Source organism: Protomyctophum bolini (assembly GCF_963924005.1).
Source record: "Protomyctophum bolini genome assembly, chromosome: 20".
NCBI lineage: Eukaryota > Metazoa > Chordata > Actinopteri > Myctophiformes > Myctophidae > Protomyctophum > Protomyctophum bolini.
The window spans coordinates 11,155,148-11,174,162 of NC_137881.1; the positions used below are offsets into that span (position 1 = coordinate 11,155,148).

At 45.1% G+C, this 19,015-nt stretch overlaps 1 protein-coding gene across 1 annotated transcript in view; it reads left to right on the top strand.

Moving 5' to 3' along the window:
* Positions 1–18,819, top strand: part of LOC308335949 (RING finger protein 17-like) — a gene marked incomplete at both ends in the record, with an annotated part of 21,162 nt that extends 2,343 nt beyond the window's left edge. Inside the window, 22 exons of the mRNA XM_080793174.1 lie at positions 66–228; positions 671–786; positions 1,551–1,671; positions 3,119–3,236; positions 3,761–4,045; positions 5,158–5,320; positions 6,509–6,621; positions 7,498–7,588; positions 9,331–9,455; positions 9,905–10,322; positions 10,542–10,653; positions 11,262–11,437; positions 12,332–12,451; positions 12,567–12,650; positions 12,781–12,954; positions 13,938–13,994; positions 14,533–14,643; positions 15,540–15,663; positions 15,883–16,018; positions 16,824–16,875; positions 17,485–17,619; positions 18,661–18,819. Of these exons, the coding sequence (XP_080649300.1) occupies positions 66–228; positions 671–786; positions 1,551–1,671; positions 3,119–3,236; positions 3,761–4,045; positions 5,158–5,320; positions 6,509–6,621; positions 7,498–7,588; positions 9,331–9,455; positions 9,905–10,322; positions 10,542–10,653; positions 11,262–11,437; positions 12,332–12,451; positions 12,567–12,650; positions 12,781–12,954; positions 13,938–13,994; positions 14,533–14,643; positions 15,540–15,663; positions 15,883–16,018; positions 16,824–16,875; positions 17,485–17,619; positions 18,661–18,819 (3,153 nt within the window). The remainder of the gene's footprint in view (positions 1–65; positions 229–670; positions 787–1,550; positions 1,672–3,118; positions 3,237–3,760; positions 4,046–5,157; positions 5,321–6,508; positions 6,622–7,497; positions 7,589–9,330; positions 9,456–9,904; positions 10,323–10,541; positions 10,654–11,261; positions 11,438–12,331; positions 12,452–12,566; positions 12,651–12,780; positions 12,955–13,937; positions 13,995–14,532; positions 14,644–15,539; positions 15,664–15,882; positions 16,019–16,823; positions 16,876–17,484; positions 17,620–18,660) is intronic.
* Positions 18,820–19,015: the final 196 nt, after the last annotated feature.

Genomic DNA, 19,015 nt, shown 5'->3' on the forward strand with positions numbered 1-19,015 from the left:
ATTTGATTGGCTGATGTATGATAACGCTGTCATCATCTCCCCCCCCCCCCCCCCCCCCCCCCCAGGTTGACAGCATGGAGTTCTTGCTGCTTTCCAACAAGCTCCAGGAGTTCTACTCCAGCCTGCCTGAGTCCAGAGACCATGACCTGCAGCTCTACTGCCCCGTGCTGCAGCAGGCTTGCGTGGCGCGCTACAACCACCTCAGCTGGAGCAGGGCCAAGATCATAGGTGTGTGTGTGTCTGTGTGTGTGTGTGCGTGTGTCTGTGTGACTGACTGACTGACTGACTGAATGACTGACTGAGGCGTAGATCTGCTTTTGGCTTCTGTGGCCCTAATACCGGTACATGGAATGACCTGCAAACAACATTAAAATTGACCACATTGATACCCTTGAGTGGTTTTAAAACATTGGTGAGCATACAGATCCCCACAATATGTAACTGTTTTTAGATCGTTTTGAAATTTGTCTTTGGCTTCTATTTGTAACCTATGTACTGGTAATTCACATGTATACCTTTTATTGATGTTCTGACGTATTGTGATGCTGATATTGTATTACTCGACGACACTGAAATGACTTGAATGAATGAATGATGACGTGTGTGTGTGTGTGTGTGTGTGTGTGTGTGTGTGTGTGTGTGTGTGTGTGTGTGTGTGTGTCGCGTGCAGGACATCCTGGGGGCAGGAAGGTGGAAGTGATGTATGTGGACTTTGGCAACAAGGACATCCTTTGTGTCAGCGAGCTGAGGAAGATCAAGGATGAGTTCTTCTCCCTCCCTGTCATGGTTAGAGGAAAGCTGAAAAAAAAGAACTGCATTGAAAATAAACCTGTAGATGTGCAATTAATCGCAGTCCCCCGCTGACTGCCTAGTTTTTCACTAACCTTTGGAAGAAGCATGCGGTTATCGTCGTTCCGTTTCATGAAAATCCACTTTAAAATGGTGTGATCGTTCTGGTGGTGTTGAAAGAATTATCTGCCACGCGACAGCAACTCGTGAACGGGAGGGAAAGTGTTATTCGTGATGCGGACATTGACGTCTATGAATGGATTCACAAATATTTTGTTTGTTTGTATTGTACTAAAAGGCAATGGAAGTAAATGTATCCGTTGTCACCATGGATAATTAGAAATCACTCTTTTTTTTATTAGTCACACAGTGTTGGGGATATAAACCAGTGGTTCCCAAGGATCCCCAAATTGACACCAATTAGCCCGCGGACCCCCATTTGAAAAGATATGCCAGGGACCCCCATGCATAAGAAGATTTTAGGTCTCTAGCAGTGATTTCATTTCAAGGACCCCCAATTTGACATGCATTAGGCTACGGATCCCCATTTAATGGCAATTCTAATATCTGCGACCCAATTTATATTCATTGTATTTATTGTATCAACATTTAGTTAACTCTGAGAGTGTAAGACCCATGAGGGTCCATTTGGTTCCAAACTATCATTTAGCTGGGGACCCCCTGGAACTCCCTCAAGGACCCCTGGGGGTCCCCGGAACCACTGATATAACTGTGTGTGTCCTCTCTGTGTTGTCCTGCAGGCCATTCAGTGCTGTCTGTCCAAAGTGTGTCCTCATGATGGAGACTCCTGGAATGAGGCCGCCATAAAAAGATTCCAGGGCCTCACCTTCCAGAAAGCGGGGGTCACTGTGCTGGCCACAGGTACTGTTTTTTTTTTGTTTTTTTTTAAGATTTAGTTTTAGCTTTTTTTTGCCTTTTATTGATAGTTATTAGTGCAGATATACAGGAAAGGGGGAGAGAGAGAAGGGGCGCAGGAAAGCTTGTCATGAACGGGACTCGAACACGCATGCAACATGCTGTCAGGCCAGAGCCCATATGTGGCATGCGCCTGGACCACTATAGGCCAGCGGGCGCCCCAAGTACTGTTAAAAGGTTTTCAAAGCGGAGGTCACTGTGCTGACCACAGGTACTGTTAAAAGGCTTTCCACGTGTGGAGCAACCGGCGCTTGTCACTGCGGGCGTTCATGTCCTGATTATCAACTGAAACATGATGTGTTGTCCTTTTAGCAGTGGTTTTCAACCAGTGGTCCGAGGGAGTTCCAGGTGGTCCCCAGCTAAATGATGGAGAGTTGGTAACCAAATGGACACTTAAAGATCTTTAACTCTTGAGAGCGTTAAATGAAACCAAATGGACCCGTACAGGTCCGTTTGTTTTGATTTTACACTCAAGAGTTCCATTATCGTTAAACATCTGTGTTACTTAATTTATAAGAAGTCTACACCATAGTCGCTATTATGATCCCGTTATCTCTCCTAATGGTACCAACATCAATGTAGCATGGAATTGTGGAAAAGTATCCAACGATAACTAAATATCCCTTAGTTTTGGGTCTGCGAGGCTAAATCTCATGGTGGTACGTGGGTCAAATACCGAATAAATAATGCGGCCCAGGGTTGAAAACCACTGCTTTTAGCATTACTTGTGTCATTGTACTCACTGTATTCTAACACGACTAGCGATTTTCGATCTGATCGGCTAAAATGGGGGGGAACATTTTCAGTGACGTCCCAACCGGAAATGACATTGAATGTTGCCCAACAGACGCTCCCAGCCTGTGGGGACCGATGCGATCGGTTTTGATATCAATAAATCTCCGTCCTTTTATTTATCTCCGTCCTGAGCGCTGGGCGTTACTATTTGATAGGCCGGAGAACTCCGTTTATGCAGCTGGGGGTGTTAAAAGGCTACTACAGTGAAGTCGGTTCATGGAAGTTGTTGTAGGCTATTATCTGACGAGGTAAAAGTCGCAAAACCTTACACATACAGTACTAAATTGTTTATAGGGTCAATATAAGTAAAATAAATTAGGCCTAGTCTTTCCATGAGTATCTTTTTATATTTTTCCAAAAAGAATACAAACAGCCAATAGCATTATTAAGTTATGAATCTTGAACCTAAGGCAACTAAAACAATTGTAAAAGTTGTTTGCTGTAGTATACAAGGCAGTGTTTGAATCTGCATACAGGGCTCCCGCCCTCCCACCCCTCACTGGTGCGAAATCGGGTAAATAAACGGGGTCTTACATATGGCACTGTGTGTGTGTTTTTAAGTAGGTGTAACTTCTTTCACTAACTGTCCCCCATGTAGCCAAGGCACCCAAATCCAAGCCACAGCCCGTCTCTCTGTACCAGAGTCCCCTCAATGGACCGCTGACCAACATAAATGAGTTGCTGATCGCAGAGGAGCTGGCCTGCTTCAGGACGTGGTGAGACGTTCGTTTGTAGTTCCTGTGCTTTGTTTTCCATCTTAAGCCATTCAGGGCGGGAACCCCTTTTGGTGTTTTAAGGATTATGTTATACTTTAGCTATTGAAAATGTGGCGCAAATCATATATTCGTAGATGTCGTCTACACAATTAGAGAATGTAAATTAATTGTCATCTGTTGTCTCCCCTATGCTACCAACATCAATTTTGAAAGAATTGTGGACAAAATCCAGCGACAACAAAATATTCTTTCGTTTTGGGTCTGAGAGGCCAAATCTCATCAATTGGTGGTCCGTGGCTCAAATTACAAATAAATAATGGTCCTTGACATGAATATGGTTGAAAACCACTGGTCTGGACAAAATTGGATGTACGGTCAAATGCAACTGGTTCGGTGGCGTCATGCATACAACTGTGATTGTGGATTTGACCACATGTCCAGACCATTCCACCCACCACCCTTTTCTCCTCTGCCTTTCCTCTCTTTCCTGCCTTTCTGCACACACTCCCTGTCCTTCCCTGCAGTGTCGGCGACACAGAGCCCTGCGCTGAGGACCCAGTTGTGTGGGACCCTCCAATGGAGGTCATAGCCTCCTCTGGGCAGGAGTCTTTGCCCAATGGCGGTGGCGCCGGTGGCAGTGCGTCAGACCAAGGAAGCCTCCGAGGCCAGTCTCTGGATACGGTGGACTTCCAGCCCAATCTAGAGCTCCCTGCCGCCGGCCTGGAGGAGCTGAAGGTCAGGGTCACCCATGTCAACTCTCCTGGGAGCTTCTACGTCCAGCTCACCCAGAACAATTTCCAGCTTAAAAAGTGAGTGGTATCATGGATTTGGCCATATTTACAAAGGGCAATATGTGTCTTATCTTCGGCAATATTTTCCAAGATGACTAGTGATATGCCGTAGACCGTAGTACTAGTCATACTGGCCAGTCTGTTGTTCTGTAGCCTGGGGTCCACCTATGCTTTCTATGGCATAGGCAGCTCCCGGCAGGATCCGCTGGGAGAATCTAGACGCAGCTGAGTGACATGAGACGAATTAATTAATTAGAGCGACAGAGAGAGAGGAGTGTGTGTGTGTGTGTGTGTGTGTGTGTGTGTGTGTACGTGTGTGCGTCAATTTAACAAAGGTGCAAACGATCAGAAATCAGAAGAGAGTGATCGACGTTTGCACTACTGTATGCCGAATTGAAGTGGACTCGGCCCCAGACTTTTTTTTCTCTCCCTGGAAATAAAAACGTCTGTGTTTCCGAGGCTAGTTGTTCTGTTATGCAGAATCCTGCCAGTAATCATGTAGGTATTAGGGCTGCTAGGCGGTGTCTCCCGTGAAATTGCAATTCCGTGCTATTTCACCGTGTTTTGTGGGAGACTGGGTAGATGTGCTCTATGTGGGAGATAAACCCTCTGCGTCGTGTTCTATGCAAACTGTGTGCTCTGCAGTGTTTGTTTCGTCGACTAAAAACTAAGACGAAAAATGTTTGTCGACTACCTTTTTCCACTGACAAAAACTAAATGGAAACTAAATTAAAAAAAACTAAGCTATGATGACTAAAACTATGACCAAATATACTGACAATTTCGTCAACAAATAAAAACTAGACTAAAATGTTATGAAGGTACTTGGTTGCATGCTGAAAATAGCCAATCTACGTATCTTGTAGATCTGCTATTTTGTGTGTAAAATCAGTCATTACGGCGGCATCAAGGCCCGCTAAAATACATTTTAATCGACTAAATCAACTGTAGTTTTAGTTGACTAAAATCTTATGATATTATGAACACTAAAACATTCCAGGTGACTAAAATGTGACTAAAACTAAGTGAAAACCATTCAAGAGACAATGACTAAAATCTAAATGTGCTGCCTAAAAACAACACCGGTGCTCCGTGCGGAGGATGAACCTTCTCCGTCGTCTTCTCTCCAGACTGTGTGAGCTGTTGAAGCAGGACTGTGTTTCTACGGAGCCCCAGGGGGAGGACGACGTCGTCGTCCAGTGGGAGGCAGACATGTTCTGTGCCGTCCTGGTCAACGGCTGCTGGGAGAGAGGACAGCTCTACAGCACCGTGGCAGCCACCAGCATGGCTGAGGTATCATCTCTTTTCTTTTTATAATTTTATCCCACGATTTTGCAACCCGTTTCTTTCACCCAGTGTCAATTATCTAATGTGATCCTGGGCGCTACACTTCCTCTGCCAGGCAGCGGACAGACCTTGTGCTTCCTTCGATGCATGAGGAGTCCAGGCTGCTTCTTTTCACCTGGCCGGACGTAGCGCGTGGAAGGAACACGTTATTCCGACCGGTTCCTTTCCCCTCCATCAGGCGCCCCGGCTGGCCAGGGGGAGGTAGTTTAGAGACCAGGATTACTGCATGCTTTTTGTGAGGGTATCTAGTACCCTACGGGACACAGGGAGAACATGCAAACTCCACACAGAAAGGCCGGTATCATCTCTGATCTTCTATCACACTGTCGGCGATTAGTGCTTCCAGTCCCGCTGAAACCGTTTCATATAGAAGGCTTTTCAGATCCTAGAGTTATTAATAGTGTCTCAATTGTTGCTTTGTCTTTATTGTCATTCATAACTTTACATCAGAGATGGACGGCTGAACGAATTTACAGAATAGAATAAACTCAGAAATTAGTGAAAATCAATACTGTAACCAACACTAAAATAATTGGCAAACCATTTAACAATTACATTTGCCTTGACGCATTACACATACTGTAATAGATCCCTATTTTATTTCACATGAAATAAGTCCATAGGATTACACTTAAATTGATATTGCACACACATACTATTAAACTGCATATGTTTTTCCAGTGTTGGATAATTTATCACATCTCAAGTATGTATTTTTATTTAGCTGCTTATTATGTGTTCTTAATTCGGGGTGGGTATAAAAAAGGGGATTCTACTGTCAGTACAAACTCATCTAAATCAGTGGTTTTCAACCAGTGGTCCAGGGACCACCAGTGGTCCTTGAGGGGGTTCCAGGTGGTCTCCAGCTAAATGATGGAGAGTTGGTAACCAAATGGACCCTTATAGAACTTTAACTCTTGAGAGCGTACAATGAAACCAGGTCCATTTGGTTTCATTTTACGCTCTCAAGAGTTAAATTATTGTTAAACATCTGCATTACTTAATTTACAAGAAGTCACAATTACAAATACACAATTCAAGAATGTAAAAGAAGAATGTTGTAACCCTGATTTGCAGTTAATACTAATGATAATTACCATGTGGTCTCTGTCTCCCTCTGGTGGCTGTGTTTAGGTGAGACGTTGTGACTATGGCAACAAAGTGTCTGTGCAAATCAGCAGCCTGAGGCCCCTCCAGGCTTCCCTCGTTGGCTCCCTGGCATTAGAGTGTACCCTCTGTGACATCAGGTAGGCCAAATTCACAACGGAAATATACCACCCGGTGTAAATGAAATGCGTAATGATATCGTATTCATCCGTCCGATCAAGCTGCGACAAGCTCACGTGTCATTCAGCAAAGGTGGCGTAATGACTTCATTTGTGCGAATCGCCTGTGTATTTAATTTCGCCTCTTTCCCAAGCGATTCGACTTACTTAGTAGAGGTGCTGGGTTCGCTTCTTCCTTTTCTTTGTCTCATACAAAATTGTAGCCAGTACCTGGAAGGAGCGCAGGTGTAAAATGATGTAGGAGTGCTCCCGACATGATATCCAAACTGCTCTGCTTCTTAAAAAAAAATGAAGGAAAAAAACGTACTGTTATTTCAATAAATATTGACCCAGGAATTACTAGTATACCGAAGCGTCCCAAATATTTCAGATGAAAGGGCAGGTTTCATAAAGCTTATACTGGCTTTCCTCCATCGAAGCCTTAACTCATTTAGGGCGGGAACCCTTTTTGGTGTTTGGTATTAAAAATAGCAGATCTACAAGCTAATAGCACAGCACTCTGTGCCGTGCTATTAGAAATCATTATTAAAAATCATGAAAATGTGTGTACATGTGTGTGCAAATCTTTGAATACATATATTCTTTCAGAGCGAGCGTTTTTAACTCAAATCTTTGCTTCTGGGGGGGGGGTCCCTGGAACAACATATTTTCCGATGGGGGTCGGCGGCCAAATACGTTTTTTGGGGTCCTTTTTAAATGACATAGTTTGAGCACAACTGACATAGAAACATGACAGAAAACTGTCATGATTTAGAAGACATTTTGTAGAATCGTTCCCAGGTCAAAATGGGTTAATCATTATCACCATGTCATGTGTGTCGCTCTCTGTCTCCGCAGGCCAGCTGGAGGTAGCTCCACTTGGACAGCCACCGCCTGTGACTTCATGTCCTACTATGTGACTGGAGCCATGGCCACCATGACCATAAAGGTGTGTACATCTCTCTCCTCACATCTCTTCGTCTCTCCTTCTATTTATCTATTAGGATATGTTACAGCACTGTGTGAGTGTGTGCTTCCGTATGTTGACAAGCTTTATTGTATACTGATTTCCTTTTCCAGCAGCACTTGGCACCTTGCCCACAGAGCCAAAACTACTAGTAATTGGTGTATTACTGTGCTTAACTGACCAGCCAATTTGCCTGACCTAAAATTATTTGTTTAAAAGTAGCCCAGACCACGTATTGAGTGCATAAATTAACATACAGATGGTCGACATTTCTGTATTGTGTTTTTTTTTCTCATAAAATATTGTAATATTTGAGATAGTGTTTTTTGATTTTCATGAGCTGTATGCCAGAATCGTCAAGATTAAAACAAAAAAAGGTTAAATATTTCACTTTCACATTTTTTGAGAAGCACCTGTATGTGAAATGGCGTGTATTGTGCTGGCTCTGGTGTTGTTTTTATTCATTCCATGTGTTGTGTAGGAGCTGACCGAGCATTTACTTATTCCATATGAGCGAGTTCAATCAGGAAACTCATTCATTAAGGCCGCCTCAGCATCACGTTCTCATTCACATGATCCACTCATCCAATCACACACTCATTCCATTTTCATTACATTTTTGACCCCACTCTTTCATTCCTCCCCCATGTTAACCAAGTCACCAAAACCGCCTTCTTTCACCTCAAGAACATTGCCCGTCTCCGACCCTCTCTGTCATTTTCCGCAGCTGAAACACTCATCCATGCCTTCATCTCATCCCGCCTTGATTATTGCAACAGTATCCTCTACGGCACCACCTCCAAAGTCCTCAATAAACTGCAATATGTCCAGAATTCAGCTGCCCGCCTGCTCACCAGTACCCGTTCCAGAGACCATATTACACCTGTCCTCCGTGACCTTCACTGGCTACCGGTTAAACAAAGAATCCACTTCAAAACACTCCTGACCACCTATAAAGCACTAAATAACCTGGCTCCCCCATACCTCTGTGACCTCCTCAAACGCCATTCCCCCTCTCGCTCCCTCAGGTCTGGTGATGCAAACGTCCTCGACGTCCCCAAAACCAAATGCCGTACGTTGGGGGACAGAGCTTTTGCCTTTGCCTCCCCAACCCTGTGGAATGCCCTCCCTAAGGCACTCAGAGATGCCCCCACCCTTCAAACCTTCAAATCCACCCTCAAAACCCACCTCTTCAAAATTGCCTTCCCTAGCTAACCCTTTTTCACTGTCTTTTAATGTTCTTTAGCTTTTAGTGTTATTTTTCCTTTTCTATTAAAGTTGTTTTTAATTTGTTGTTACCTCTGTAAAGCCCCCCCATGTAAAGCGTTGTTGGGTACTCAGAAAAGCGCTATATAAGTTTGAGATATTATTATTATACCGGCTATTTAAACTGGAAGTTTGCACCGCTCATCCTGCTTGCTTGCTGCTTACTGCATACTGATACTGCTGCTTAAACTTTTGCTGCTCACCCTCCAACACCCCAGCTGCCACCTGTCTCACCCTCCTCCACCCCAGCTACCACCTGTCGTTTTGGATCTGCTGTTTAAGTCCCTATGGTTGGGACTGATGCGCTTGATCAGAGTACATAAAAAGCAGATCCAATTCATTGCTAAACCTTAAGTCCCTATGGTTGGGACTGATGCGCTTGATCAGAGTACCTAAAAAGCAGATCCAATTCATTGCTAAACCTTAATAAATCTATTGCTCATTTCATATTTAATTAGGAGCTGACGGAGCAGCGTCCCGTTCCCGTGTCTCTGTCCTGCTCCAACCAGAAAGGAAAATACGTCTGCATCGCCGACTTCCTGGTCAGCGAGGGCCTCGCCCTCAAGGAGAGGAGGAAACAGAGGTACAGGTGTTTATTTGATTTAATCTTCCACCATCGTTTGAAAACCCTGCACCTCTTCAGACTCCATCTTAGCCCGTAGCACTTGCCGTAGCACTTGCCCTAGCCTCGACGACCTTACAGGCGTATGCAAAGGCTCAACTTATGTACTGTAACTTAGATGGCATTTAGATGTAGCACTTTTCGGGTACTGCATCGTCTATTTCTCACTTCAAATGTTTTCCAAAAACATTCTTGAGAGCAATGTTTAGCTGTAAATGTCATGGTGTGTTTGTTAACATGGCTGTCATGATGGATACAGCATAAAATCCAAGCAGCGCAGCAGGTGCTCTGAGGCTTTGATTAGACAGTGTTATAGAGCGGAGCGGTATGTTATCGAGAAATAACACACTGCTGAATTCAGCGGCTGACCAACCAGAATCAAACATTCAACCAAGCTGTAATAATTCCAGAGAGGCTTCCACGGTGAAGACGGAGGAGGGTGTCTCCGGCCCCCAGGATGGTGTCACGGGGCCCCAGGATGGTGTCTCGGGTCCCCAGGATGGTGTCACGGGGCCCCAGGATGCTGTCACGGGGCCCCAGGATGGTGTCTCCGGCCCCCAGGATGGTGTCTCGGGGCCCCAGGATGGTGTCTCGGGGCCCCAGGATGGTGTCTCGGGGCCCCAGGATGCTGTCTCGAGGCCCCAGGATGGTTTCTCGGGGCTCCAGGAGAGTGAGATTGAAAAGGACGTCCCTGCTGTTGATAACAGCCTCACTCCTCCACCAACACCTCCTCCACTCCCTCCTCCAGCTGTCTCCAGCCCAACGCTGCCTGTTGTTATTCCCAAGCATGCACCTAAGCCTGCCCCTCGCACTGCATTGACTGAGAAGGTAGTCACACACACACACACACACACACACACACACACACAGTAAATGTGTGTGTGTGCCAGTAAATTCATTTTACTGGCAGCATTACGAAAGCGGTAGAATTGAAACCCCTCTTTGATACAGCGATATGTATAGCCTTTTCTTTGTCGGGTCGGGTCGGAATGGCATGTTTCGCCCCTGCCTCTGTGTGTGCGTGTGTGCGTGTGTGTGTGAGAGCAGGTGAAGACAACATGGTACCCGCCTCCTGAGCTGCCGCCTCACGGTCCAATCAGATTGAGCATCTCTGCTGTCGGGGACGACGGTGTGATCTATGGCAGGACGTATCACGCCGGTACGTATCTCTGCTGTTTCATACATTCTTCAAAGTGCTTTTGTAGGTACCACAAGGTAGCACTTTTCTGTAATTTTTGGATCCTTAACTACTGTAACTCATGGCCACAGACTTAATTACCTCATCCCACCATGCTAACGACTTATTTAACGCCCTTTTAATGAAATCCCAAGCCGCCAACGATGCCATTAATGTGTTATTTAGCGCTTTATTTAATAATAAACCTATAATGTTGGCTTATCAAAGCTCTCGTCTCTTCAGCCCCAATGCATTGAACAAAGAGGAAGGTGGCGGATGAGGCCTTTCTAGTCCTTTTTATGAGTATTCCATTTCAAATCACGGTGGATGAATAAAGAGCAATAGCAACTCCCCGTGACCGAGCCTCTAAAATATGAATGCTTCTAAAGACTCGTAGCCAGTGATTAGTCAGATCAGCGCGACCACCTTCGCCATTGTTGTTTTGGGGAGACGAGGAGGCGCTCTTCTTCTACAACCAAATTGAATGGTGGTGAACGGTGGCGGTCGCTGAACTATCGCTAGCGCCCCCTGATGGTGGTTGAGTTAGTGTGTGTGTGTGTGTGTGTGTGTGTGTGTGCGCGAGCGTGCAGGTGCACTGCTGAAGCAGCTGAGGTCCAGGATCAAGAGGCACATGAAGGAGATCCAGATGCCAGTGCCCAGACAGAAGGCTCCCAGCTGGAGGTCCGTCGAGGGCTGTGTGGTCATGGGACCAGACATGCGCTGGCACCGAGGGCAGCTGCTGGAGCAAGTCAGCAGACAGCTCAGGGTACTGTTTGTCTGTCTGTCGGTCGCAAACTATCTCTCCCCATCACCCCTCAACTATTCATCTATTCCACACTATCTTTAGAGCTTATTTTCTTATTTATTTTTTCTGCTAAGCAGCAAGCTATATATGCTTAGATGATTTCTATTTATATTCAGATAAATGTGCGCGACTGTAAAGACAAAACAGAAGTGGTGAGGAGGCTCCACTTCCGCTTTATATTTTACTCATGATAGAACTTGCGTTGCTCCAGACTGTATGATGGTGGAAGCATTTGGAAATTGCGAGAGGCAACACGAGACTACCCCTCAACTGACCCAGGACAGTACAAAAGTCTGATAGAGATGAATATTGAAGTGAATGTGTTTGCTGCTATGTAAGCTTTTTGTAATGTTGTTATGTAAGGGCTAATGTATGGCAACAGGTGGTCATTGTTGATAGATTAATCAATATCCCGCTTATTACACGGCTACTTAATACACACATTAATTAATTGACCCAAAAGTGACAACAAAACAAAGTATTTCCTTGCTTACGGTAATGAAAGTATTCCAAGTTGGCCCTAGAGCACAGCTAGAGCGCCTCAGAAACAAGGAAGTGAGGGTTGATCAAATGGAATCAATTTGATTCCATAGTATATTTCTCGCTTCAAAAACATTCTTGAGAGCAACGTTTAGTTAAATTACATTGTGTGTGTAATGTGGAGGGGTGTTGTCCATGGGGTTTTCTTTTTGACTGCTAGTTGTGTTTTGTTTTCCGTTTGTTTTTTCTTGTCTTTTTCTTTTGTGTAAGTCATGTGAATTTTGTGTGCTTTATTGAAAAATCATTAAAAAACTCTGACAGAAAAAAATGACTGTGTGTGTGTGTGTGTGCGCGTGTGCGTGTGCGTGTTTTCAGGTGCGCTATGTGGACAGCGGCCAAGTGGAGAACTTTCCATTTTGTCACGTGTATCCCAAATTGCTGTGTGAGGACGTTCCTCAGCTCTGTATCCCCTGCCAGCTGTATGGACTCATCCCAGTAAGAGACGAGTGTGCGAGCGTGCGCCTGACACACAGCATCATTTAGATGTAGACATCACTTTATTGATGTGTGTGTGTGTGAGTACAACATTGAGCTGTGTGTGTCTATATAGGTGGACTATAGGGCGTGGCAGCCTGATGCAGTGGCTCTGCTCAGAAACCTGCTGGTGGGACGTTCGCTGGACATGCAGGTCACGGTAAAGGTGCCAGAATTTGAAGCCCGGCATTTTGGGTACCAACCCTAGTTTGACTGGTCTGAGGTCACATGCTACTAAAGCATGATGAAATTTAGAATGTTTTTTTGTGTGCACGTGCGTGTGTTGCTAGGAGCTGCCTTTGGAACCGCGTGGCTGTGTGATGGTCCAGATCTCCCTGGATGGACTGAGCCTGAGTCGGATCATGTGCCACCATCTACATGCCACTGTGGACGAGACCCTTCCATTACAGGAGGTAGGTGTCCATCTACATGCCACTGTGGACGAGATCCTTCCATTACAGGAGGTAGGTGTCCATCTACATGCCACTGTGGACGAGACCCTTCCATTACAGGAGGTAGGTGTCCATCTACATGCCACTGTGGACGAGATCCTTCCATTACAGGAGTTAGGTGTCCATCTACATGCCACTGTGGACGAGACCCTTCCATTACAGGAGGTAGGTGTCCATCTACATGCCACTGTGGACGAGACCCTTCCATTACAGGAGGTAGGTGTGTGTGACTGTGTTTGTGTGTGATCATACTACTATCATGGGGCGGCTGTGGCTCAGGAGGTAGAGCAGGTCGTTCAATGATCTGTGGCTCGGCGGTTCAAATCCCGGCTATACGTCCAAATATGGAGTGTGTTGCATCAATCACAAACAAATCACTCAGCTCCATATATGGGCACAAAGGGGGGACACACACACACAGACATGATCTGCTAGGTCTCATAGTAAGTGCTCACTGCATTCGCAAAAACCCAAATATGTACGAGCTGCGTTCGTTTCCCGCGTTTGCGCGTCTTACTGGTTATTGTTACTATCTACTGATATTTCAACACTGAATATCACTGCATGTTACATTGTTAACATTTCAATGTGGATTGACTTGAAAAGTCTTTGGTGACGAGATTTGTTTTACAAAGTTCAACCTTCCATGACTTCTTAACAGAACAATGATGCTGAGCTCAGTTAGCAGGTATGTTATTAGACTTTTTAATTTAACATGCTTGAAATCAAAATATAAATTCACAGAAAAGGTGTAATATTCCACTGAGCGTTTTTCAGGCTATTTGACGTCTAATATACAGTGCGTCTAAATGGCCGTAAAATGCTATATAAATGATCTAAAAAAAGGGTTTTTTTTGCGGTCTAGGCTTAGATTAGACATTGAAACAATGTTGTTACATGTTGTGACAGCAGCACTTGTGGTATTTTAACTTGAGAAGCTATCTTCTAAATGCAACATTGACAGTATGTGTGTCTGTGTCTGTATTGTATTGTAGGAATACACCATCACATCCACTGACGTTTCCCTGGATGAGTGGGATATAGACGCTGAGGTACTGTAGCACCACTAACACTACTGTTAACACTAAAACAACTGTACCTCTTGAGGAGGTATACTGTTTTAAATATGTATTTGTTGTTTGTTAATCTAGTTACTTTGATTCACATGCTTGTCACTCTCTTAATTCCTTGACCACTTAACAAAACTACCCTCATGGCACTCATTCTAACCTTGAACCCTTGAACCTTGAACTTGAAACCAGTGCTTCTCAAACTTCATGTCAAGGACCCCCACATTGACACTAATTAGCCTGCAGACCCCCATTTGAAAAGATATGCTGGGGACCCCTATAACTAAAAGAAGAGTTTTTCTTTTACAATTTCAAGGACTCCCAGTTTGATATGCATTAGGCTACGGACTCCCATTTAATGGTATTTCTATCTCTGGGACTCCAATTTAATTTGTTGTAAAATCACTGTTAATTTAACTGAGTGTACAAATGGAACCACTTTGAGAACCACTGGCGTGTGTTAAAGCACACTGCACGCGGTGAAGGGAGAAGGTTAAGTGGTGCCGTTTTAAACGTCCAGGGTCTAGAGATGGAACATGAGCCGGTGCTGGGTCCCTTCTCCTACCCCAGCCTGCCCGAGGAGGGAGAGCGCTTCAGGGTCAGGGTCAAACATCTCTGCACCCCCAACGAGGTACCGTACCCAGACACCACTGTGGTCTTCTGAGGGGAGGGGACGTTAACTTAGAGTGTGTGTGTGTGTGTGTGTGTGTGTGTGTGTGTGTGTGCGCGCTTTAGCTCGCTCACCTCGGTGGTATCTCTCTCACGTGGCTCAAGTTTGCTTGAGACGGCGGGCCTCCGTTGCGGTCTAGTCCATAGAGTAATATATTTAGTTATATTCCATAGAGTACTATATTTAGGTCTAGTACATAGAGTAATATATTTAGGTCTAGTCCATAGAGTAATATATTTAGTTATAGTCCATAGAGTACTATATTTAGGTCTAGTACATAGAGTAATATATTTAGTTATAGTCCATAGAGTACTATATTTAGGTCTAGTACATAGAGTAATATATTTAGTTATAGGTTAGAGGCACTTCCGCGGCCACTTGGCCACAGAAGCGGGGTGTGGTTATATGGCACAACCTGGCTAGGATTTTGTTTCCCAGGCGCATATATTCTGATGAGAATATGATGTGTCAGAGTGTTTAGTCTGTCACGACGACAGGAGAAGGGGACAAATCACACGTGATGAGGTAACGAGGGGCGGCGGTGGTTCAGGGATAGAGTGGCTGGATGGTAACCGCAAGGTTGCCAGTTTGAACCCAGGCTTCCCCGGAGTCGGTGTCGAAGTGTCCTTGAGAAAGACACTGAACCCCTAATTGCTCCTGATGTGTTGGTTGGTGCCTTGCATGGTTTCTGCCGCCATCTGTGTATGGATGTGTGTGTGAATGGGTGAATGTAATGCACAATCTATGTAAAGCGCCTTGGATAAAGGAGCTATATGAATGCACCATTTACCATTTTAACGAGGTGTACTCTGCAGGTGTTCTGGTGCCTGTGTGGACTAACGAGGTGTACTCTGCAGGTGTTCCTGGTGCCTGTCGAAGAGGCTGATGCTCTGTTGGTGAACGGAGAGACTCTGGAGTCTGCAATGAACAAACTGAATGCACATAAAGGCTGTCTGAAACGCCTCTCCAACTACCCCTTGGGTAAATCACCTCGTTGCAACTTGGTTTACCTTGCAGATCTACTTTTTGTGTCTGTTGTGAAGTAATTGTTAAGGGACCTAGAAGTCACAAAGTTACGCGATAATCTGGTAGAGGGCCATGCCAAACGGTGACCATGCAAGGCCCATGACCATTGGCCAAAGGGTGAATTGAAAATGCAAACTTTGAACGTCCTTAATGTGTATGTGTGTGTGTGCTCAGGATGTGTGTGTCTGGCAGAGTACGGTGATGGAAGGTACTACCGGTCCAAGCTGATGGACTTTGTGGGCGTGGATCCACCAGCGTTGTTGGTCCAACACGTAGACTTTGGCTCGGACGACACCGTGCCCACCAGCAAGTAAGATCCTCATCCACATGAAGCCATGGCTTTATGACACTGGTTTTCAACCCTTTTCACATCGAGGCCCATTATTTATTCTGCATTTGATTCTTTAGCCTCTCAGAACCCAAAACTATTTTTGGTGTCGTTGGATAATATTTTGTCCACAATTCCATGCTGTATTGATGTGGGTATCATTAGGAGAGATTACAGGCAAAGGTTGATCAAAATAACAATTATTCTACATTCTCTAATTGTGTAGACTTCTTGTAAATTAAGTAATGCAGATGTTTAACAATAATGTAACTCTTGAGAGCTAAAGTTGGTTAAAGATCTATAAGGGTCCAAGTTCCATCATTTAGCTGAGGACCACCTGGAACCTCAAGGACCACTGGTGGTCCCCGGACCACTTGTTGAAAACCACTGAGTTGGCAGATCAGTGACGTACTGTGGAGCTAATCCATTTAGGGATTTAAAAACTAAATCTATAGTTTAGCTTAGGTGGTTCGGGCATCTGGTTAGGATGCCTCTCGGACGTCACCCTAGGGAGGGTCCTCGAGGCACGTCTCACAGGGAGGAGTCCCCGGGGCAGAACAAGGCGCAGTTGGAGGAATATCTACTCACTGGCCTTGGAACGTCTCGGGATCCCCCAGGAGGAAGTTACTAATATTGCTCTGCAGAGGGAAGTCTGGAGCTCTCTGGTGGAGCTGTTGCCCCCACGACCCGACTACGGATAAGTACGGTTGAATATACTGTAGATGATTGGATCTATAGTTTTCATTTATTGTTGTCTTGTGTGTGTAACCCCCCCCCCCCCCCCTAGGCTGCGTCAGATTCCTGCTGAGCTGATGAAGTTTCCTGCCAGTGCTCTGAAGGTCAGTGGTGCACTGCAGACTAGGGGTTGGGTGAAAGCAACCCTCAACGTCTTCTGACAGACATATGGGAGGGGTTTTGAGGGGTGATTTCACCCATGTGGGGCAGACTAAGTACTGTACTTAAGTAACATTTTGATGTATTTCAACTTTATTTGAGTATACATCTCAGATCCAAATAGGCTATTGTACTTTTTACTCTTTATTTGAAATTATTCAAATTATTTGAAAACTTTTACTAGTTACTTTTGATCATTATTACAAAACATACATTAACTACGGTACTTCAGCCATGTATTACATTTTGAACATTTGGAGCTGCTTAGCAGTGCGCGGCCACCCCGTCCGGTCTGTTGCTGTGGTCAGCAACAGACCACAGCAACAGACCCCGTCCGGTCTGTTGCTGTGGTCAGCACTTTGGAATATTTTTCAACCCTACAAGTGATTACACCGTTTTAAAGTGGATTTTCATGACGAGCAACTCGGCGATCGGTGCACTGGCTGTTCAAAGGTAACTTCAAACATAGGCAGTCTAGCCTGAAAGACGGCCATAAACTGTAGGCATTCAAGCTTAAAACATGCGACTACTTTTCTTTCCCGCCACTGCTGCAGGTGCGTCTCAGTGGCTTCCGGCCTCCGCGAGTCAGCCGGGAGACGGACATGCTGCCCTACCGTCCAGAGTGGAGCGTCAAGGCTGCGCAGGTCATGATCGACCTGCTGCACGGAAAGATTTCTGCTTCCGTCGTGGTGCGCACTGCACACACACACACACACACACACACACACACACACACACACACACACACACATACACACACACATACTCGTGTCTGATGATTGTTGTTGCAGGATCTGTAGCTATGTTCAGAAAACATAATATATACTAGAAAACGTGCCCCTCGGGGCACAGGTCTCCACCTGATCTGGTTGTGGCCTCCTGGTGGTGATATAATAGGCCAATGTGAAAAGGGTGCCATTTGTTCTTATGCCTTAAATGGCAATTGGATGATTTCTGGCATTTTGTTACAAAAATGTGTATTGCAAAACTCCACCTGTGCTGGCGCTATAACAGGCCAATGTGAAAAGGGTGGGATATATTCCTGAGCCTAGTAGAAAAGTGTGTGAAAGATTTCATGTAAATTGCACGCTGCATTCAAGATTTGAGGCTTTTTGTTCAAAACGGGCCAGTCCTGCAAAGTTTGAAAGCCAAAGTTAGCCAATTTGGACGGAATATGAAATATCGGACAGATCCGTCTTGAGCACATGTGACTATAGTGATACTGTGTAACGATTTGCGGGATTTTTGGAAAAGATTTGGAGGTAATAACAAAAAATGTGTTTTACAAAAGTTGGCCTCCTGGTGGTGCTACAACAGGCCGTTGGGGCAGAGGTTCATAGTTGGTATCTGTGTGTGCATAATTTGGCATCGACTGGGTTAATGGTGCCGGAGATTAGCTGGTAACGGACACACACACGGATGGAGTACAAAACATACTCTCTCCAGATACAAAAACTGTGGACGATCCATGATTAAGCATTACACTATTCTCAGACTTAATTTACATATTTTAGAATTGCAGCTGTCCGTAGGTGCTCTTTTTGAAGGAGCGTCTTTTGAAGGAGTCAAGGAATTCATATGTCTTAATGGCTGTTGGTAGGGCAATCCACATTTTAGTGGCATAGCAGTGAAATGAAACGTAATGGCCGTTTGTCCCTTCTTTCCTCCCGTGCATGGCCCCTTCTTTCCTCTCGTGCATGGCCCTCCTTTCCTCCCGTGCGTCGCCCCAGGCCAGAGAGCCAGAACTGACGGTTCTGTTGTATGCTGAGAATGGAGAGCTGGTCCACTTACCTCTGGTGAACAGACTCCTGGCGGACTTTGACAGAACAGAGGAAGAAGACTGGTGCGTTTTGGTTCATGTCATCAAAGACACTGATATTTGTCCTTAGCCAAGAGGGACACAAGCCACACGCACTCAACCAGTGTTTGCGTCGACTAAAACTATGACGAAAAATGTTCGCCGACTACCTTTTTTTCACTGATAAACTAAATGAAAACTAAGCTATGATGACTAAAGCTAAGACTGAATATATTGACAATTTCGTCAACAAATAATAACTAGACTAAAATGTTAGAAGGGACTAG